General features: G+C 39.2%; 1 protein-coding gene across 2 annotated transcripts in view; it reads left to right on the top strand.

The window, feature by feature from the left end:
• The first annotated feature begins 3,874 nt into the window (after positions 1–3,874).
• GXYLT1 (glucoside xylosyltransferase 1) overlaps positions 3,875–23,184 on the top strand; it is a 45,710-nt gene continuing 26,400 nt past the window's right edge. Inside the window, exons 1-2 of one of the 2 annotated variants that reach the window (XM_069491084.1) lie at positions 3,875–4,095; positions 18,071–18,163. In XM_069491084.1, the coding sequence (XP_069347185.1) occupies positions 3,875–4,095; positions 18,071–18,163 (314 nt within the window). The remainder of the gene's footprint in view (positions 4,096–18,070; positions 18,164–23,184) is intronic. The other variant, XM_069491085.1, reaches the window with a different exon arrangement.

The following is a 23,184-nucleotide window of genomic DNA, read 5'->3' as shown; positions in this document are numbered from 1 at the left end:
ATTTTTTTTTTTTTAGTGATAGGGTCTTGGTATGGTCTCAAACTCTTGGCCTAGAGTGATCCTCCTGCCTCAGCCTCCCAAGTAGCTGGGACTACAGGCGCACCACTGTATCCAGCTGGCCCAGATCATTTAAATGTTACATTTTTAATGTACAGTTGACCCTTGAACAACACTGCATTTTAGCTGCACAGGTTCACTTCATATTTGGTTTTTTTCCACCTCTGTCACCACTGAGACAGCAAGACCAACCCTTCTTCCTCCTCCTCCTCAGCCTACTCAACATGAAGATGACAAGGATGAAGACCTTTATGATGATCCGTTTCCACTTAATGAGCAGTAAATACATTTTTCTTATGATTTTCTTAACTTTTTTCTCTTTAAGAATATGACATATAAAACAGACAAACATACAAAATAATGTGTTAATTGACTGTTTATGCTATTTGGTTAAGTCTTCCAGTCAACAGTAGACTGTAAGTAGTTAAGTTTTTGGATGGTCAAAAGTTATACAAAGGGCTGGTCCAAAGGTAGTGAGTTATCTCAATTGACAGTTACAGAGTGAATTCCTTGCTCTACTCTTTCCCTGCTTCTCGCTACTACATTCAACTAGTCTAACAAAAAAAAAAAAAAAAAGTTATATGTACATTTTTGACTGCATAGGGTCAGCATCTCTAATTCACACATTGTTCAAGGGTCAGCTGTATTAAGTAGGCTTTGTGTTTAGCCAATGTGGATATTCCTGCCTTTATTATGGAATGGGCCAATTATGGAGCATATAAAATGCCATGGTAAGACCAGATACTTCAGTGAAAAACATCAAGTAGATCTCTAGAAGGTTTCAGAGCTCTGGAATATGTTTCATGTTCTGAGTCTGCCTCACCTGTGCCCCTTCTCCCATCTATGGGAGTTACAAACTAAATAGCTCTTTTACTGTTGTAATACTTTAGTTTTTTCTTGATCTATATTTTCTTTACATCAATATTATATAATTTACTGAACATTTATGGAGTATATTTTGTATGCTAACACACTGTACTAGGGCTTGGTTAGAAAGGACAAAGATATGGAACCCAAATCTTAGAGGAGAGGTCTGTAAATGATTACAATGCCATACTACAGTAATAGAAATCTGTATAAAATACAGAAGAAGGGCTGGGCATGGTGGCTCACACCTGTATTCCTAGCACTCTGGAAGGCTGAGGCAGGAAGATAGTTTGAGCTCAGGAGTTTGAGACCAGCCTGAGCAAGAGCAAGACCCATCTCTACTAAAAATAGAAAGCTGGGTGTAGTGGTAACTATTATGACATCAAAATATTTTAAATCATTTTTAATAATTTTAGGAATATCAAAATGCAATGTGTTAAGCCTGGAAATGATCATGCACACAGCTTTTCTAAGATAACCAGTTAAGACTGTGTGGGTAATATAAAAGTCATTTCTATTTTTGGAATGCCTTTCATACTTTTTCAACAGAATTTTTTTTTTTTTGTAATTCCTTGGTTAAAAAGAACCTATAGGGATGATATATTCAGAACCCTGATGCTAAGTAAATGAATGATTATTATTCTCGATATGCTTTTTTCATAGATTGTTGCATAAATGAAAATTGCCTACCCTCCCTTTGTGCCATTCCAGTATTTTAACAGTCTGTGGGCCAAAGAGTTATTCTTAATTTTTACTACATTTAGTTTCCTTGTTGGAATAGAGAACAGCTATAGTTAACTAATCTTTTAAATTAAACATTGTTTATTTGAGTACAGTACTAGCTCTTACTCTAGTATCTTGGTATTCCTTCAACTTTCTCAAAAGGTATTTTTCATTCTTATCAATGCTTTTATTATCATTCTCTGTATCCTGTTAAGTTTATTTTCATTTCTCTAAGAATTGTAAGGTGTAGTGGAAGGATTAACTTAGTATTTTCGTTTTTACTTGCCTGTCTTCCCTTTGAGGGCAGTACACTCCTTTATCTGAGCCCCTTGTCTGGCATGTAGAATATATTCAATAAATATTTATTGAATGAGTAAATGTATGTTCTCATTCTCTTTACACATCTCAATAGCATGCTAGTCTTCCTTTTTTTGTCAGGTAAAGCAAGAAATTTAATCCTTATAGGAGAAAACCGAACCTTAGATTTGTTTAGTGACTTTCCCGTGGTCACAGAGCCAGCACTGTTTTGGTGTAGGGATTCCAAATTGAGAGTTACTATGTTGTGCAGCATTTCTCCACCTTGTATCTCAAGGCTAAATATTTCAATGTCCTAGCTGCAATTTCAGCAGTTTAATAGCATGATTTTTCTCCATGAACTCTGTATTTTTAAGCCTCGTTTCCCTCACTTTTTGGCGCTGGAGCTGCTTTCTGACTCCAATCTCTCATCTCTGTTCCAGCCTGCACACTTTAGCCAGAATCTGCTTTCTAAAATGCAAATGTAATCATGTTACTTCTTTACTTAAAAACCCTTCAATAGTTCACCATTGTCTGGCAGACGAAGTTTAAACTCCCTGGTGTGCTAAACAAGGCACTCAAATATCTAGCTCCCACGTGTACAGTCTTATCGCTCATCATATCCTCTCTTGCACTCACTTAGCTGGTGGTATCAAACTTCTCACAATTCCCTGAACACGAGAGCCTGCTTCATTGACTCCTCAGCCTGGAATTACCCAAGACTCCGGGGCTACCTTTGGTAAGATGACGCTGTTGACCACACTGGCAGATAGAACTGATTGCTTTTGTGTGTGTGTGTGTGTGTGTGTGTGTGTGTGCATGCACACTCCCGACAGGCCATATCCTAATGTATCATTGTGTTGCACTTATTTACAAGTCTCCGTGGCCTACCCACGCCCCAGTGAGGCTTCTTTATACCCCCCGATATTCACAGTGCTTGGCACATAGAGATGCTCTCTAAAAGGTTGATGAATGCACGCACTGGAAACAGCTGGGAAAGAGGGAGAAGAAATGGGGGAAGCTCTTTAGGAGAATACTAATAGTGTTCTGAACATGCAAATGATGAGTTATGAGAAAGGTCAAAACGCAAAAGGGAGGACCCCTGCCTTAGAGGCACTTCACAGCCTGTCGGAAGGCAAGATAGGCATACCAAACAATTAACATTACCAGGTAATAAGATAAGGGTGAAAGTGGCTGGCATAGACAGTATCATAGAAACTTATACACCAAGGAGGCTGGTGTGGGAGAGGGCTTAGTTAAGTGACTTCTTGAGTGTTGCGCGTCTTCTCGTGCGTTAAAAAATTTAATCTTTACAACCACGCTATGATGAGGATAGTATCTCCACGTGAGACGAAAAACTGCTCAGAAAATTTGGGTTGCGCCACATCACAAACTACCTTGTGGAAGAGCTATAATTTGCATTTAGGTCAAGTGAATCCAGAGCTCTGTTCCTTTCGCGACACCTCCCTCCTCTGAGGTTCAGAGCCGCTGGGCGCAGGAGTCGCCGCCCCGGGGTCCGCGTTCCCCCAACCCTGCACAGCCGCGTCCCGCACGCCGCGCTGACCCGGGTCCTCGGGGCCCTCCCGCGCTCAGTGCGCCGGCGCGTGCGGCCGCTCCCGCCCCCAGGGAGGGGCGGGGCCGCGTCGCTGCCGGACCCAGGGGCGCGCGGAGGCGGAGGCGGAGGCGGCGTCCGGGCTTCCGGACGGGCTGTCGGCCGGCTCCGGAGCTAGGGCAGCGCTCGCCTGGGTGGTGGGCGGGTAGGGGCGGGAGCGAGGAAGGGAGCGGGCGCGAGGCGGCGGCGGCGGCGGAGGAGGAACTTGTTGCGCCCGCGACTGCGCGCTGCCGCTCCCTCGGATCCAGTTCGCCCGGGCGGGCGCGGCGGCGGCGGCGTTGGCGGCGGCGGCGGCGGCGGCTGGGGAGCGCGGCCGGGGCGATGCGGCGGTACCTGCGCATCGTGGTGCTGTGTATGGCCTGCGGCTTCTGCTCGCTCCTCTACGCCTTCAGCCAGCTCGCCGTGTCCCTGGAGGAAGGAGCGGGCGGCGGTGGCGGGAAGCCGCAGGCCGCAGCGGCTTCCTGGCTCGCGGGCGGCGGACGCGGCGCCGCGAGAGGCGCGGGCAGCTCGGGCACCGCGGCGCATCCCGGGCGGTCGGACAGGTACGGGCCGCTCCGGGTCTCCGACTGGGGCGGGGGCGCGGCGCGCGGGGCTCGGCCTGGGCCGGGCTGCTCGCAGTCCGTCCCGCGCCTGCCGCGGCTTTGCCGCCGTCTCTGACCCCTTCACTCATATCCCTCCATCCCCTCAAGCCGGGGGTGAACTGGGCGCTGCTCCCGCCTGAAAGCATCCCACATTTTTGTGTGGACCAAGTCCTTACGCGCTCTTTAAAGCAGTTAGAAATTTTCAACTTTTGTAAAAAAAGGATCCACTGAAAACTAAGAGATGCCTACCTAAGCCTTATTGCTCTCTGGCTAGTGCGAATTCCCTCGTTTCCATGGAGTTCAAATTGAGATATTTTAAACATCAGGCAGGCGCCCTACTTCAGTGGGTTTTTTCCCCCCCTCTCTTGAAAGGGGCATCTAATTTTTGTGTATTAACGCTTACAATTTTCATTATTGCCCGTGGTTAGTTAAATCTGGACATGGCATTTGTGCGGGTTGTGAAATTTTCTTTTGGAACCACTTGGTTTAATCTGAAACTTAGAGAAAATTAACAAAAATAAGTGATACTTAGCATGCTCAAGTCTTGTGGGATGGGATGGAGGTATCTTTCTTGAGAAATCGGTATTTAAAGAGCAGCATAATGACTTAGATGGATTTACAGAAATCACTGCCACAGTTGGAATGAACATGAGATTTAAATGGAAATAGGAATGTTTTTGTCATTGCTTAATAAGAGCTAAACATTTGCACGGCCTCTATTTGTGGGCATGTCTCTGAAAAGGACCTGAAGTGCTCCCTACTAGGAGGCAAATGCTGCTTTGATACAGAAAAGTAGAATGTCTGTATGAGAAAGGGGTACTGGGTGAGCTGTAGGCTGTTGTTTAACATCATTCTGAGAGTTGATGGTCATTCCCAGCATGAAAGTGGGAAGTGTGGGTAGAGGAAGTGCGTGGAAAGGCCGGATTGTCATGTTTTTACCCCATGATTTGATTACACTCATGGTAATTTCCTGCATCAGGGCTCTGTATTCATTACTAGCAAGAACTATTATGCTAAAAGCAGAACTACTTCCAGAGCCAGTTTTATCAACCCTCAATTATGTGTCCTGGGAGGGGCAGTGACCGAAGACTTGAATGAGCACGTGAAAAAATGACAGATGGAACCTAAACTGTTCCTGGCCTATTATGTTATTGTGAAGTAGTTATACTTATAGAAAAGGAATTATTTCTATATTGGATAGAAATGTAAGGTAGCAATATTTTAATCAAACATTGAATGAAATTACACTGATATTAGCATTTCAGTTTGACAGAGTAATGTTCATTTTTAGCGCTCTCAGGTACTTTATTTTGTGACAGTTTTATAAATTATGTTTGCTTGGCCAGCTAATTTTAACAGAATTACTTTATTTGAAATTTAGAAAATAAGAGCCTAGTTTTAATAAATATCTAATAGAGCCATTACTGAAATCTTAAGTTTGATGTGTCAAAGTTGCATCTACTGAAGTGCTGTGCTTTTATAGGCTCTCTGAGTAGCATTACTTTTTATTTTAAAGGAGTTGTACATCTAAGTTAAAACTAAAGGTGTGTCAGTCTTTCTAAAAATGTGATAAAGAACATTTCACCACATTTGCATGCATAAGGAGACTTCCGGCAGAGTTGCAACGTGGGAAAGCTAGATTGTCATTTTTCTTACCCTGTGATTTGATGAAGGGCAAATTCCTAAGACCTCAGCAGTCTTTTTATTTTAGATACCATTTATAACATCCTTATAGAGATCTCATAGAGTTAAATCAACTTTTTTGGCTACCATGTGATATGAAGTAGTTCTCCTTAATCTCTCTTTCTATGTGTAAATTATTTGGCCAAGATCTAAAGGGCATCAGAAATTGGAACAGGATTGGAAACTGTGTATCCTTTGATTGCTGTACAAGAGCTCTTTCTATAAAGAAAAATAAGGGTCTCGTCCAGATAGTGGACTCAGGGGGCAGTGGGGGCTATGAGGCAAGCCAAGAGGCAAGTCCTCTTTTCTGTAGGACTTGAGTATCATTGCATTCTTGCCTTTTTTGATGTCATCTTACCGGAAAGATTGCAACTATTATTTATTTCTTTCATTTAAAACATGGAACCTAGGTTTATATCCAATAGGTTCTATTGGTCAAATCTTATAAAAAGTATTTATTGCACAGAATTCCATGGCAACAAAATACTTAGAAAGGTCAAGTCCTTCCAAGTCCTTTTTTTTTTTTTTAAAGCCATAGGTCTCACTCTGTCACCCAGGTTGGACTGTAAAACTTTGAATTCCTAGGCTCAAATAATCCTCCTGCCTGCTTCCCAAGTAACTGGGACTACAGTTACAAATGCTACCATGCATGGCTAATTTTTTGTAGAGATAGGGTCTCCCTTCGTTTCCCAGGCTGGTTTTGAACTCCTAGCCTTAAGCGGTCCTCCTACTTTGGCCTCCCAAAGTGCTGGGAATACAGGCATAAGCCACGAGGCATGAGCCACTGTGCCCAGCCTTTCCAAAATTCTTGAAGTAAGAACTTTAAAATGATAGGAACAATTTTTCACTGAAATCTTTTATCAATTAGTGCATTCTTTTTGAAGCCATTATTTTAGTAATCAGAAAATATGTAGGTCTTAATAGTCAGACAAGCCTGTATTTTCATTCTGGCTCTGGTTGCTGTGAGACGTTGGCCAAATTATGTCACTTCTGTGCTTTAATTTCCTCACCTGTAAAGTGTAGATAATAATTACCTTACATAATTTTGTTCCAGCTTTACTGGGGTATAATTGACAAGTAGAAATTGTATATATTTAAGGCATACAACATGATGCTTCGATATCTATATATTGTGAAATGATCGCAGTCAAGCTAGTTACCATTCATCACCTCATATAGTTTACCTTTTCTTGTGAAAGAACACTAAAGAGCTACCATCTTAGCAAGTTTCTTTTTTTTTTTTTTTTTGAGGCAGAGTCTCACTCTGTTGCCCAGGCTAGAGTGAGTGCCGTGGCGTTAGCCTAGCTCACAGCAACCTCAAACTCCTGAGCTCAAGCGATCCTCCTGTCTCAGCCTCCCGAGTAGCTGGGACTACAGGCATGCACCACCATGCCCGGCTAATTTTTTCTATATATATTTTTTTTAGCTGTCCATATAATTTTTTTCTATTTTTAGTAGAGATGGGGTCTCGCTCTTGCTCAGGCTGGTCTCGAACTCCTGAGCTCAAACGATCCGCCCACCTCGGCCTCCCAGAGTGCTAGGATTACAGGCGTGAGCCACCGCGCCCGGCCCCAGCAAGTTTCAAGTACACAATACAGTATTGTTAACTGTAGTGACCATGCTGTGCATTAAATTACCTTAATTTGTAATAGAATTCTTAGTTGTCATTAAGATCAAATAAAACCATCTTAAGGAAAATGGATATTTATAGGCTTATATGAGTTGCTGGAAGGAGCAGAATTGAAGGAAAAGTTGCAGATACCAGGGCAGCTCCAGGGACCTCAAGGACTGAGGCCTCTTACTCTGTTCCACTGCATACAGGCTTTGTTCATGGGGTCCTTCTGTTCTTTGCAGGTTTTCTTCTCTAATCTCAAATAGAAAATCCCAGGAAAAGGCTCTTGTTCAGTTTGCTAGGATTGCATGCCCATCCGTGGACCAGTCAGTGTTGCCTGGGATGGGGATCTCTGATTTGCCGGCTCTGTGCCACTAGCACATCTGTAGGCAGACAGAATAACATGATTGGTGTTGGAGAGGAGTGGTGCCTCAAAGGAGAGGGGTAGGCAGTGGCTTTTCCACATAGAGAGACTCCTTTAAGCCATTGATATGGACAGACTGTATTAAGGTTTTCAGTAGAAAGCAGTTGTTATTACCAGGCATTAGTACTTCTCAGAAGGCATTACACCACTTTGTGGCTCTGCATTTTAGCTAGTCAGGGTGATTAAATTCTCACATTTCACCGGCGAGTCTTGATGGTGATTATCAAGACTTCATTTGTGGCTATACAGCAGTAGTGGTAGTGGGCAATGGAGAAGCTACTAAACACTCCAGTGACACCATTTCTGGACTCATTGTGCCCTCTGTATGACTTACTGTGAAACGGGGAAGTAGTTCACCTCATTGTCCTTTTCAGATCTGGCTAGGCCATAGAGTTATCATTTCTGCTGGATCCTGTGAACACTAGTAGGATATACTAAGAATTTAAAGAATGGAAACAGTAAGGGCTTTAGAATCACAAACTTCAGCTTTGCTACTCACTTGCTGTGTCAACCTTGAACACATTTCCTCATCAGTTAGAAATAAGAGTACTATGATATTGAGTTGTTTGTGAGAATTGAAATGAAATAGCTGGTGGTTTAGATTACCTAGGATGAAGCAATGGTACAATAAAATTGTAGCTAATAGGATCATTTAGATAATTTAAATTTTAAGATTTTTTTCCCCCCAGTTTCTAACCTCAGAAAAATTCTGGTCCTTAGGCCCCAATTGAGACCTGCTAAACCAGAATGCCTGGCAGTGGGGTCCAGGAATCTATATTTTAGATATGTGCTCCAGGTTGTTATAAAACCAAAGATTGAGAACCACTGATTTAGCTGATAATGGTTTGACCACTATTTTTGCACTACTACTTTTAGTGAAGAAGTTTTTTCCCTCTTTTCTGCAGTTATTTTTAAAGAAGAGTTGGGCAGTGAACATTAAAGATAGTTGTTATGGACACTGGAATGTCATGTCACCTTAAACTCTGCTTTGTTAATGCAGAAGCATTTTATGTAAAACCAGTACCCTGTAGCTTGTATTTTAGTTCATTGGAGATCATAGTGGTATCTACTCACATGTTTGTAAAGTGCTGTCTTAGTCTGTTGGGGCTACTGTAACAGAATATCATAGACTGGGTAGCTAATAAACAACAGAAACTTATTTCTCACACAGTTCTGGAGGCTGGAAATCCAAGTCAAGGTACCAGCAGATTTGGTGCCTAATGAAGGCCTGTTTCCTGGTTCATAGATGACACCTTCTTGTTGTATTCCCACGTGGTGGAAGTGGCAAGGGAACCCTCTAGGGTGCCTGTTGTAAGGGCAGTAATCCCATTCATGACCTAATTACCTACCAAAAGCCCTGCCTACTTCATGACAGTGATTAGGTTTCAACATGTGAATTTTGGGGGATGTAAACATTCAGACCCTAACAAGTGCTTAGCAAAAACCTGACATGTAGTATTTAATAAATGCTAGTAATTAATTAAAATATTGTTCTGTGCTTTTGGAGGGAAAACTGGATTGGCTAATGAAAAAATAATACGTACTTTTGATTTGGAAATCTTATTTTAAAACATTAAGATTAATATCTATGCGCCATACCTGTTGGAAATACTTCCTCCTACATATTAACTTAAATTTTGTTCATAATGTATGTACCATATGAAGTGTAAAATTTTTATGTTTTCAAATTGGCTGCTTTTTACTTTATTGTTTTTACCTTTAACATGCATGGAAAAACCTTCTACCAGAGTTTGTTTTTTTTCCCGTTTTCTTTTTCTTTTTTTCTTTGTTTCTCCTTGGTTCATATTTTTCTCCTTTTTTTACATTTAAATCTTTAATTCAGTTCTTTTTAGGGGGGGAGGTACTGTGTGATGCTAACTTTTTTTTAAAATAGATAATTGTTTCAGTGCCATTTCTGTATAAGCAGTCTTTTTCCCACTTACTGAGTATTTATGATATTAGAGGTTTAAGAAAAAGAAGTAAAGATCTGACTTAGTGCTAGAAATTGAATTGTCTGGAGACAATTTAGTTTAACATGAGTGACCCAGGCCATCTTAAATAATGATGATTTGGCAATGTCATGGGAATGGCCTCCTTTATTGTGCCCATAAGCATCTTTCTTTCTTTTGCACAGCCACAGTGGAGATATCTGTGCCTTGAAGTTGCATTGTTGCCTTCAGCACTTCATTCATACTGCCACATTCTTATGCTGAACATGCCTAAACATATTTCTGACTCTGTAGGTTGTACATGGTTTTCACTAAAGCCTCATGACTATCATGGACATGTTGAAATGAAAATTACCTTTTCCAGTTTAATTTAAAAGTATGAGACCTTCTGTCACTGGATTTAAGTAAACTTCATATTGTGGTAAACATTATTGTTAATTGCTTTAATTCAGAGCATGAAATGTCTCAGTTTTTGAAACATTTTTTAGGTACTGGAAATTTTGATCAGCTTGCCCTTTTTAAAAAAACAACTTTCTATTTTGAAATGTAGATTCACACAAAGTTGAAGAGACACCCTATGTATCCTTCACTCAGTTTTCCTCAGTAGTAACATCTTACTTTACCATAGTACAATATCACTAAATCTGGAATATATATGTATCAGTATAGTACAATATTATAACCCCAGAAATTAACATTGTACAATCATCCATAGACTTTATTCAGATATCATCAGTTTTATGTATGCAAATGTGTGTATGTGTGGTTTTATGCAATTTTACTACATGTAAATTTCATGTAACCACTCCCACAGTTAGGATATAGAACTGTTTCATCACCACAAAGATCCTTTGTGCTACCCCTTGATCAGTCTGCTTGTAGATGAGCCACCTAGAACTAGATGCATTGAGCTTTATGAATTTGAGGATATGCCATAGTAAAGTTTTATTTCAATTTGATCCATAGTGAAAAAATTCACATTTATGGACTTCACTGCTTTGGGATGTCACACCTGAAGTCACACACTGAGGTCACACCTTTTTAGCTCAGCTTACTGTTTTGCCCCATTAAAATTATTTAATAGAGTTACCTCTTTGAATGTTGAATATCTAATGTTCCACTTTAAACAGTTTTAAACAGCTAATAATCAGAATCTGCATAAGTACCTTTACTTTTCCACTACTTTTAAACTTTAATTTTTCTTTTTGACTTGAAATTACAAGTGCTGTCTTCAGATTAGTTGCTTTTCTTAATTTATTGCTTGTAATGAGTTATTGTTACATAATGAGTTCTCAGTATGAGTTTCTACTTTTTATCTTAATCTCCAAAACCAGTTTTTTGTAAGGGAGAGAATGGATGTTTGGGCATTAAGAAACTGTAAATAAATTATTACACTTCTTGCCAGCAGTACCTCAGTGTTTTATGATTTTTTAAAAAATGGTAAATGGCATGTGTATTCACTAATGCATATGCTCTTATATTTCTAGTAAAGAAAGAAGAACATCCTTTCTATATACTGTATGATTTTTGACATTGAATTATGGTCAAGAAACTTACCTAAAACTTGATTTTTCCCATCCAGTTGTGTCTGTATTAATCCTTTGTGGAGATAATCATTACTTCAGAAAGAAACTCGACTGGGTGCGGTGGCTCACCCCTGTAATACTAGCACTCTGGGAGGCAGGAGGATTACTTGAGGTCATGAGTTCAAGACCAGCCTGAGCAAGAGCAAGACCCCATCTCTCCCCAGAATTGAAAAAATTAGCTGGGCGTAGTGGCACATGCCTGTAGTCCCACCTACTTGAGAGGCTGAGGCAGGAGGATTGCTTGAGCCCAGAAGTTTGAGGTTGCAGTGAGCTATGATGATGCCAAAAAAAAAAAACCCAGAAAGAAACCCTGTATCCATTAACAGTAACATTTGTCTCCATAGGTTTGCCTGTTCTGGGCATTTCATATATTAAATGAATCCCACAATATGTGGCTTTTTGAATCTGGCTTCTTACATAGGATAATGTTCTCAAGGTTGATCCACTGTAGCATGTATCACCACACATCATTCCTTTTTATGGACAAATAATATTCCATCGTATGGATATACTATATTTTGTTTATTCATTTATTAGTTGATGAGTATTTGGGTTGTTTTCTACTTTTCAGCTATTATGAATAATGCTGCTGTGAACATTCAAGTATAATTTTTCTATGAACATATGTTTTTAATTCTCTTGAGTATATACCTAGACATGTAACTGTTGGGTCATGGTTGCACAACTTTGTAAATATACTAAAAACCATTAAATCTTAATTTTAAAAGGGAATTATGCCTTGTATTATTCTGCTTTGCTTTGTAACAACCCCAGACATCTTAGCGGTTTATAACCAACGTTTATTTCTTGCACACATTACATGTCTATAGTGACTTTGCTTTGTGTATCCCCTCATCCTGGGACTCAGGCTGAAGGAGCAGTCTGTGCGTTGGATATGCCCAGTCTCTTGGTAGGAGATGAGTAAGAGGCCGGATTGAATTTCACAATCCGAGTTGAAGCATCTACTCTTATGCCTCAATGTTCTGTCTGTTCACAGAACTTTGCCCAAAGTGAGTTACTTGAATGAGGTCAGACTCAGTAAATGAGGCAGGGGGTATATGCTTCTCCCCCTCAGAGGCAGGCACATGGCACATGGTAATGACCAGGGTTGTATAATCCTTAACTACCCTTTATTACCGTTAACTATAAAGTTGTAAATTGCAAATAGACATTACTGAGTAAGGAGAAAGAAGGGCTAATTGATACAAGGAGATCTTTAAGGACCACTAGGAAGAAGATAGGCAATAAAGGGCATGTGGAATGCATATACAGTTGGTAGTAGGCTTGAGGGGCTAGCTAAGGGGAAGACTGAATGTATAGTTTTTTGTTTTTTGAGGAGAAGGAAAAAGGAAAGAGAAGTTCACTAATTTGCCAGCCGGTAAGGAGGTTGGCAGACTCCCATCTCAAAGTACCAACGTCCTGCTGAATGTATACTTCTAATCAGCATGGTTGTGTCAGCTGTTCTTCAGTATTCATCTAAGAAGGTGAATGAATGGCTTGGTTTCAATGTGGGATTGTACAGAAAAGGTATGGTGAAAGAATGAGGTAAAAGTTAGAAGTTGTGGATGTAAGAAAGTCAACAGATGGACCATGTGGTATAGTATGAGTAGGAAAGGGAATGAATAGAGAAGGGGGCTTATAATTAGGAAGCATGTGATTGGAGGGGCTGAATGATTTCCAGACAGATGTAATGGGATGTAGAGAATTATTTAGGTCATTAAATATGAAATTTCCAGATTCCCTAAGTATAAGTTTGACAGTTGATGTCTCTGACATTTCACTTTGACACTTCTTTTTTTTTTTTAATTTTTTTTTTAATTTTTTTTTTTTTTAATTGAGATAGTCTCGCTCTGTTACCTGGGCTAGAGTACCATGGCATCAGCCTAGCTCACAGCAACCTCAAACTCCTGGGCTCAAGCAATCCTCTTGCCTCCGCCTCTCGAGTAGCTGGAACTACAGGCATGCGCCACCATGCCCAACTAATTTTTTTCTATATGTATTCCATATAATTTTCTTTCTATTTTTAGTAGAGATTGGGTCTCGCTCTTGCTCAGGCTGGTCTCAAACTCCTGAGCTCAAACAATCCGCCTGCCTCAGCCTCCCAGAGTGCTAGGATTACAGGCATGAGCCACCACACCGGGCCTGACACTTCTTGTTTTATGTTTATTGTGAAGGTACATCCTTCACAATACATGCCTTTCAAACACATGGTTTGGCTTGTGATTATCTCTCAAAATTTTTTTACAGCAATTTTTGTGAAACCATGCATAAGTCAAAAATCCATGTTATTTTCATGGAACCAATGCTGCGCAGACAGCTCAAAATATCAACAAAGTGTTTGGGAAGGATGTGGCTAATGAACGCACAGTATGTCGATGGTTTGAGAAGTTCTGTTCTGGTGATTTGGTGGTTTTTTTTTTTTTTTTTTTTTTTTTGGATAAGGAAAGAGGAGTTTATTAATTTGCCAGCAATTGAGGGGGTTGGCAGACTCCTGTCTCAAAGTACCAATCCCCCAGTTCTGACGATTTTAATCTTGAAAGTGAGCCACCTGGGTGACCTGAGACCAAGATAGATAATGAGCTGAAAGCTGTAGCAGAAGTGAATCCATCTCAACCTACGTGTGAATTAGCAGCAAGTTTTGACGTTACTATTCCAACAATATTGGACCATTTGAAACAAATGGGCAAGTTAAAGAAGCTGGATAGATGATTCCACATGCATTAAATGAGTGCCAGAAGAGAAATCATTTCAAAGCTGGCCTTTCTTTGCTGTCATGACATAAAAGCGAACTGTTTCTACATCATATTGTTAAATGTGTGATGAAAAGTGGATTCTTTTTGTCAATCACAAGCATTCAGCACAAGGGTTGGATAAAGATGAAGTGCTGAAACACAGTCCAAAACTGAATATTCATCAAAAAAATTATGTCTGTTTGATGGTCCAGCGCTGGTATTATCCACTACAGCTTCATGAAACCTGGTCAGTTGATTACAACGGATATTTACTTCAACAAATTGGGTGAAATGATGACAATGCTTGGCATTAAACAGCCGAGATTGGTCAATAGAGACAGGCCAATCCTCTTCCAAGACAATGCTCAACCACATGTCACATGAACAACACTGCTCAAACTACAGAGCCTGGACTTGGAAACTCTCTGTCATCTACCGCATTCACCAGGTCTTGCACCAACTGACTGCCACTTCTTCCAAGGAAAAATATTCAATTCTCAACAAGCTGTGGAAAACACCTTTCTTGATTTCATGGCCCCTTGCTCTCCAGGCTTCTTTGCTGCTGGCATAAACAAGCTACTGTTAAGATGGCAAGACTGTATCCATAGTTAAATGTATACTTTAATTGTAATGCTTCTTGTTTGAGATATAAGAAACACTTTTGATTTGAAATTGGACATTTCATATTTAATGATTAAAGACTAGTCTGAGATATGAGGTATTGGAGTTTAGGACTGCAGTTTTAGGTGATTACAAGGTCCAGGATTTGCCATTTTTAACTGAAGGGAAGAGGACGTAAAAGTTACTGGAGTTGAAGAATTGTGTAACCTGGATGTTGGGTAGGTCTCCCATATTGCACTATCCAAGATGACATTCTGTCATTCCCTGCTAGACAGTATGATCCATGTCCATATTAATCCCTATTGTGTTTTCAGTATTTAGTCCATGTAGATGGTTATTCAGTAGACAACTTATTGGTTTATTGAATGAATGGATATAGGAAAAGTGGGATTTGGCATTGAGAAGAGGACTATGAGCTCAGCTGGGGCTGCATCCTCTCAAATGGCTTCTCCATATGCCTTGGGCTTCTTACATCATGGAGACTGGCTTCAAAGAGTGTTCCAAGAGATAGGAGGTGGAAGTTGCTCTTCAGGCAAGGGTTTGGAAATTGGCACAGTATCATATCATCAGATTCTATTTGTCAAAGCAGTCACAGAGCTCACCTAGATTCTGGGTAAGGGGAGATAGATCCTACTTCTTTTTTTCTTTTCTTTTCTTTCTTTTTTTTTTTTTTTTTTTTTTTGAGATAGTGTCTTGCTCTGTTGCCCAGGCTAGAGTACAGTGGCATCATCATGGCTCACTGCAACCTCAAACTCCTGGGCTTAAGCCATCCTCATGCCTCAGCCTCCCAAGTAGCTGGGACTACAGGCGTGTACCACCATGCCCAGCTAATTTTCTTTCTATTTTTAGTAGAGATGGGGTCTTGCTCTTCCTTAGGCTGGTCCTGAACTCCTGACCTCAAGTAATCCTCCCGCCTCAGCCTCTCAGAGTGCTAGGATTACAGGTGTGAGCCACCGCACCCGGCCAATAAGCAGCATTTTAAAAACCACCAGTGCCAGACTGTTCACAGAGATTCTGATTTAGTAAGTCTGATGTGGTGTTCTCTGGGTGATTTCTTTATGCAACCAGGGCTGACAACTCCTGCCTTAGACTTTTGACATTTTTGAGAGATGTGATAATAGATTTTTGTAAATCAGAAATTTCATAGACTTTTTGATACAAGAACAGCAACTTGTAATTGAATTCATAGCAAGAGAAAGCAAAGCTCCATAGTGATGAGGTATGAATTGGCCTGGTTTAGTGACTCACCCTGACTTCATACATACTTTTGTGCCCAGGCCTCCATTGAAGTGAATTTTAGGCTATTGCTTTGAAAAGAAATAATAATGAAACATGTACTTTCTGTAACATGAGGCCTTTTTAGCTCCAACTTGCAATCTAAGAAAGAAGACCACACTTGATCCTCCATTTTAGCTTGTGTAATATGAAACTGAGGCAATGTAGATTTTGAAACTAGGCAGCATGATTTCTTTTTTTGTTAATATTTTGCTACATATTGATTGTACATATTTCTGGGGTACGTTGATATTTTGATACATGCATACCGTGTGTAGTGATGAAATCAGAGTAATTGGAGTATCCATCACCTCAAACATGTATCATTTCTTTGTGTTGGATACATTTCAAATCTTTCTTATAGCTGTTTTGTTTTGAAGTATACAATAAACATTGTTAACTGTAGTCACCCAACTATGCTGTTGAGCACTAGAACTTATTCCTCTATCTAACTGTATTTTTGTACCCATTAACCAACCTCTCTTCATACCCCTACACCCCTACTCTTTTTAGTCTCTGGTGGCCACCATTCTACTTTCTACCTGCGTGAGATCTACTTTTTGAGCTCCCACTTATGACATGGGGATTCTGTCCCTGGCTTGTTTCACTCAACCTGATGTCCTCCAGTTCTATCCATGTTGCTGCAAATGACAAGATTTCATTTTTTAATGGCTGAATAATATTCCATTGTGTATATGTACTACATTTCCTTTATCTGTTCATCTGCTGTTGGATACTTAGGTTGATTCTATATCTTGGCTATTATGAATAGTGCTGCAATAAAGGCAAGAGTGCAGATGTCTTTTTGATATTCTGATTTCTTTTTTTGTTTTTTTTTTTTAGATGTATACCCCGTAGTGGGATTGCTAGTTCTATTTTTAGTTTTTTTTTTTATTTGTTTATATTCATGGGGTACAGGTACAATTTTGCTACATTTATATATTGCATTGTGGTGAAGCCAGGGCCTTCAGAGCATCCATCACTGGATATTTTTAGTTTTTTGAGGAATCTCCACACTGATCTCCATAGTAGCTGTACTAATTTACATTCCCCCCAGCCCCATACAAGTGCTCCCTGTTGTATCCTCCCCAACATCTGTTATTTTTTCTTTTTTTTTTTTTTAAGACAGAGTCTCTCTCTGTTGCCCAGGCTAGAGTGAGTCCCGTGGCGTCAGCCTAGCTCACAGCAACCTCAAACTCCTGGGCTGAAGAAATCTTCCTGCTTCAGCCTCCCGAGTAGCTGGGACTACAGGCATGCGCCACCATGCCTGGCTAATTTTTTTAATATATATTTTTAGTTGGCCAGCTAATTTCTTTCTATTTTTAGTAGAGACGGGGGGTCTCACTCTTGCCCAGACTGGTCTCGAACTCCTGACCTCGAGCAATCCACCCGCCTCGGCCTCCCAGAGTGCTAGGATTACAGTCATGAGCCACCGTGCCCGGCCTGTTATTTTTGCTTTTTGATAGGACCCGTTTTAACTAGATGAGGTGATATCTCATTGTGGTTTTGCATTTCCCTGATAATTACAGATGTTGAGCAGTTTTTCATATACCTGTTGGCCATTATGATTTCTTATTTTTCAGTTTAAAACACCATACAAGTAGCTTGGATTGAGGATTAATATAGGAGATCCTCTTTTCCCTTTCCACCAGCATTTGTGACATTTTTATTTTGTTTCAGGATAAGCAAATATTTTGTTTGGCTGAAATGGATTTTGTTCTAGGGGAATATGCGTGGTCCATGAAGAAAATTTTAGAAGACATAGTTTGTCTCTATCATCTGGTGAGGGGATTTGAATATATCTGAAGAGTTACTGACTAGAAAACTTTGCCAATCAGTGGTATATTCTACCTTCAAGTCTTATTTAAAATAATGATGCCCTAAGGGAGGGAGAAATCAATTTTCCAAAACATCAACAACAACACTTATAGCAACTTGGATTTGCTGGTTTGTTGCTCTGAAATAGAACAGTAAGTTATTGTGTCACTGAGCAAATTCCTTGTTAGTTCCCAGCCAAAATACTCACATAGGCTATTTCTGTCTTACTCTGTTAGGTGTAAAGATTTCTCTCTGTGTTACTGGAATCCCTATTGGATGCTGCCCTCTGATGTTTGTGGAATGAACTGCTTTTGGGAAACGGCTTTTAGGTAGGCACTTATATTTAATTGATAGATCAGTGTAGGTAAGAGTAGATAGTAGGTAATAAAACTTTTGATTGTAATAGGATGTAAAAATGTTTCTTTTCTTATATCTTAATATTATACAAGTAAATAATTTATTTTCTCGTTGAGTTTTCTATTTCTTTTTCCCATTTTGTAGTTGTCATAAATTTTTGGTGCATGCTGCATATAACTGCTCTAAATTCTTTTAATATGTTATTAAGGTAAACCATTGTTAGGAAAATTTATGATCTAACTTTAGGTAACAGGTGATAAAGATAGGTTCCCACTGATATTTACCGATACAGATATATATAGATATATAGCATTTAATTTAAAGCTGATGTACTAAAAAAACATTTTGTAGGTGGTTGGGGACAACTAGGAAAGGATTATATTTGTTATTAGCAGAGAGATTGAATATTGGGGAATGGGAGGATAAAGGTAAGTATTTGTTGATAAAGGTCAATAAACATCATTTATTGACCTTTTAAGTTACCAAATAGTTTGGCTTTGTTCACGTCTCTGGAGAATGAAGGTGTTGGATTGGCTGACCTCTTGGGTCCCTTCCTGCTCTAATCTTCAAAGAAAGAAACAAGTGTTGCTAGGAATGGCATAAGGCAGTGACTCTCAGGCTGTCTCCCTGAGATAGTAGGAGAGGAGAGTGGGGTAATAGCCTGAAATACCCTTCCTTAGAGTAAAATTTCTTTGAGAACCATCTGTTTTTACTGTATCTTTATGATTCATTTAAATGTTAATTCTGTTTGCCAGGCACTGTTTTAGGTGCTAACGTCAGGTTAATGTGGCCAATCCTTCTGGAGCTTACTTTCTAAGGGGAGCCTCACACTAGCAAACCTGAGATTACACTAAAGGGTGACAAGTTGTAACTATAATGAGTCATCTTATGGCATCAGGGAGGGGCTTCCTGGAGGGAGCGACTAGATGATGAATCGTTAGTTTATTAGCTGGACAGGAGGTAAAGTGTTCTAGGTAGGAAGAACTTTATTTTAAAAAAATCAATTAAAATTTTTATTTTCAATTGACAAATATATATTGATGGGGTGCAATATGATGTTTTGATGTATGTATACACTGTGGCATGATTATAACAAGCTCATTAACATCTATCACATGATATATTTATAGTTTTTTTTTGTAATGAGAACATTTAAAACCTCTTAGTAGTTTTGAAATATTTGATACATCATTATTAATTATGGCTACTTTGCTGTGTAATAGATCTTGAAAACTTATTTCTCCTATCTGACTGGAACTTTGTACCCTCTGGTCAACATCTCCCCATCCCATAACTTGCCCCCACCCCGTTGGTAACTACCATGCTACTCTCTCTGAGAATTGCATTCTTAGTATCTATTCATTGTATATATTTTTAAATTCTTACATTCTCAAAACAATATGCATTCCATGAACAACTCGCAAGCAATAGTTGAGATCAGATATTTTAATTATATCTTGTTGTTTTAGAAGATATTGGGTGATTGAAATTTCAGTATGCATCAGTCCAAGTCAGATTATTCCAACTTCTAAAGATATTCTTACCCTTAAGTTTGTTTATAATTTTGGAGAATTGGAGCTTCATATGTTTTCATTCTTATGAATATTAATGAATAAAGTATTGACAAGTACCACTTTGCTTTGTGACATAATTCTGCTAACTCTGGAAGCTGGGTAAACTTGAAAACTTCAATATACCCTGATTTATGTAACCCAGACCCTTTTGTAAATTACAGCATGAGTACTAATAACCCCAAATTTGAGATTTTAGAAGTTATATTCTCTGTTATACTTTCTACCTGGAATATTGCATCCATTATATCATGTGATTACATAAAAAATAGTAACTGTTTTGTTATATGTATGCTATTATGTAAATATCTCTCAAACTTAGTTTCTTACTTAGAACTAAGGATCCCTTGCATTTAATCACCCTATTTCAAACATGCAGATAAACCAAAGTGGCATGCAATGGCCATATCATTCTTATCCTCAATTTCAGTATTTACTCTAGATAATACATCATTTTTGCCTGACTTTAAGAGCTTCTCTCCCCACCTGGTAAAGCTTCTTTGGAATTCCCCTTTACTATCACCTTTGGTGTCACATTCTGCCTGGCATCAGGGAGTCCCTTGGCTGGGCACCACACTCTTTTCCCAGGCCTCTCTTAGCTTTCCCAACTTGAATTCTTAATATAATTTTGATTAAAGCTTATCTGAGGGATCATTTCCTCCCAATTATTGTACAGTGAACATAAAATGATATAGAAAAGAAAAATGGCCTCAACTCCCATCACAAGTGTTTTCATCATTCATATACATGTTGTGATTAAGGTATAGACCAGTCTTGAATTTTGAGTTTACAATTGTACTTTTTCCACATAATATGGTCTTCATAATTATGTCCATGGCTACACATCATTCCATTGAGTTTTGGAAAGCATTTCATGCTTACAGCTTTATTTTTCTTTGAGAACTTAAAAAGTAATTTGTATCTGCATTTACTCGATCTCCTGTTTGACTGATTACTTCCCAGTAGCATGTCAAAATGCTCACATCTCTTCTGTCCTTGAAACAAAACCAAACACAAAATCCCTACAACACCTTGCTTCAAGGCATCACCTGTTCACTCTCTTTCCACTCACCAGCAAACTTCTTTGAAGAGTACCTACCTACTGGTTTCACTTCCTTAAATAAAAACCTTCACACCTCAACCATCTAGAAGCAGAATCTGTCCTCTGACTCTCCTTGCAGTCACGCCTGAGCTCTGAATTGTTCTTCTGGGCCCTAATCTTACTTTTTTTGTCCATTTGACACTGTTTACCACTTTGTTTTTCTTTCAACTCTGTCAATCTCTAGCTTTTGAGACCAGACCAGTGTCTTAGCTCTTTGATTTCTCTCCTCCTGGACTCCTCTATCCCTGCTTCCTAAATATCTGTGTTCCTTAGTATCCTGCTCTTTTCTCTCCTCATTTCCTGGATAGTCACAGAATAATTTGTTTAACTGCTATTTCCAATCCAGAGTTCTTTTCTGAGCATCAGACCTGACTTTCTCCAGGTCAGTCCACGTTGACTCTTCTTACCCTTCTCGTTTTACACTGTTGCTCATGACTACCTCTTTTTTCCTGTTCCCTTAACTGCTGTACTCATCACTTACCCAACTGTGCAATCTCCCTTCACTGCCCACTGCATCTCCCTTCTCTGTATCCTCTTGGCTATGGTACATCTGTTGTGATTATGAATCTTTATCCACCTCTAGACTGTCACCTCTTTGCAGGTTGATACCATGTGGTGTTCATCATTTAGGCCCCATGCCTAGCAAAGTGCTTGGCAACCGGTGAATAACAAATGCCTAAGAGAATCGTTTGGGAAGCTTTCCCTAACCCTTTCAGACGAAGTTGGATGTTAGTGTAGGGAGCATCCTTAGCAATCTACCCACCTTTTTCTATTTAAGCAATGACTATGCTTTCTTATTTTTTTGAAATTCTGTCTTTTCACAACAGGCTGCAAGTGGTGTGAGGTCAGGAATATGAGTTTCTTGCTTACCTCGGTGCCTAGCATACAAAAGAGGTCCAATTATTTGTTAAAAAGAATGAATTATATCACTAAATTGTGGTCTAAAAATTGTGTAGATTCAAGCCTTTACCAGCATTATGTGAGTGTATTGGGGTCACCATAACCTTAACATTATTGGGAGTTATAATTTTACCACTTATTAAGGTAAAATGATAGCTTTTTATTGATTTATGTTTTGTTATTGAACATATTTGTATATTTGCTTAGCTTGTCCTGTGTATCATCTGTATTGATATTTACCTATTGAATTTTTAATGCTTATTTTATGAACCCTTAGAATAATATATTCTGCTTTTGCCATTGATTACAAATATTTTTCTAATTTCTTTTCTTTTTTACTTTTCATTATGCAAACACACTTTAGTATTATCAAAAATATTTGTTTTTAATGTACTAATTTTTCTATGACTTAAGCTTTTAAAAAATCAATTCTTTAAAATATTTAATTTTTCTCTTTATGGTGAGAATTGATTTTAGATTCATGAATTCTTTGGTTATAGGTGAATTTAAAGTTAGCTATATTATCTTGTGCGATTCTTTACCAGTTTGTTTTTTTGGTTATTTAAATTAATGTATAATTGTACATATTTATGAGGTACATAGTGATATTTCTATATATATAACGTATAGTGATCAGATCAGGGTCAGTAGTATATCCATCATCTCAAACATTTATCATTTCTTTGTGTTGGGATCATTCAATTATCCTCCTTCTAGGCTGGGTGTGGTGGCTCACTCCTGTAATCCCAAAACTTTGGGAGGCTAAAGTGAGAGGATTGCTTAAGGCCAGGAGTTCAAGACCAGCTCGGACAACATAGTGAGATCTCGTCTTTACAAAAAATTAAAAAATTAGACAGGCATGGTGGCACATGCCTGTACTCTCAGCTACTTGGAAGGCTGAGGTAAGAGGATGGTTTGAGCCCAGGAGTTTGAGGTTGCAGTGAACTATGATCATGCCACTGTACTCTAGCCTGGGCAACAGAGTGAGACCCTGTCTCAATAAATAAATAAATAAATAGATAAGTAAATTATCTCCTCATAGCTGTTTGAAACTATTTTTGTTAACTATAGTTATTCTACAGTGCTATGGAACACTAGAACTTATTCTTCCTAGCTAGCTGTAATTTTGTATCCTTTAATATATTTCTCCCTATCCCCCATACCAGTTTTAAGAGATATATTTTTACAGATTATTTTAAATTATATTTTAGAAATTAATACTTACATTTCATGTTGAATTTTTAGATTTTATTTTTTTACACTTTACATAAAATCCTGAAGAGTTTTTTTTGTTTGGTTTTTTTTTTTGAGACAGAGTCTCGCTCTGTTGCCCAGGCTAGAGTGAGTGCCGTGGCGTCAGCCTCGCTCACAGCAGCCTCAGACTCCTGGGCTCAAGCGATCCTCCTACCTCAGCCTCCCG

The sequence above is a fragment of the Eulemur rufifrons genome, chromosome 16, assembly GCF_041146395.1.
Source record: "Eulemur rufifrons isolate Redbay chromosome 16, OSU_ERuf_1, whole genome shotgun sequence".
In the NCBI taxonomy this organism is placed as follows: Eukaryota; Metazoa; Chordata; class Mammalia; order Primates; family Lemuridae; genus Eulemur; species Eulemur rufifrons.
The sequence above is the reverse complement of the archived record's forward strand: the minus strand, read 5'-3'. Positions and strand labels throughout refer to the sequence as shown.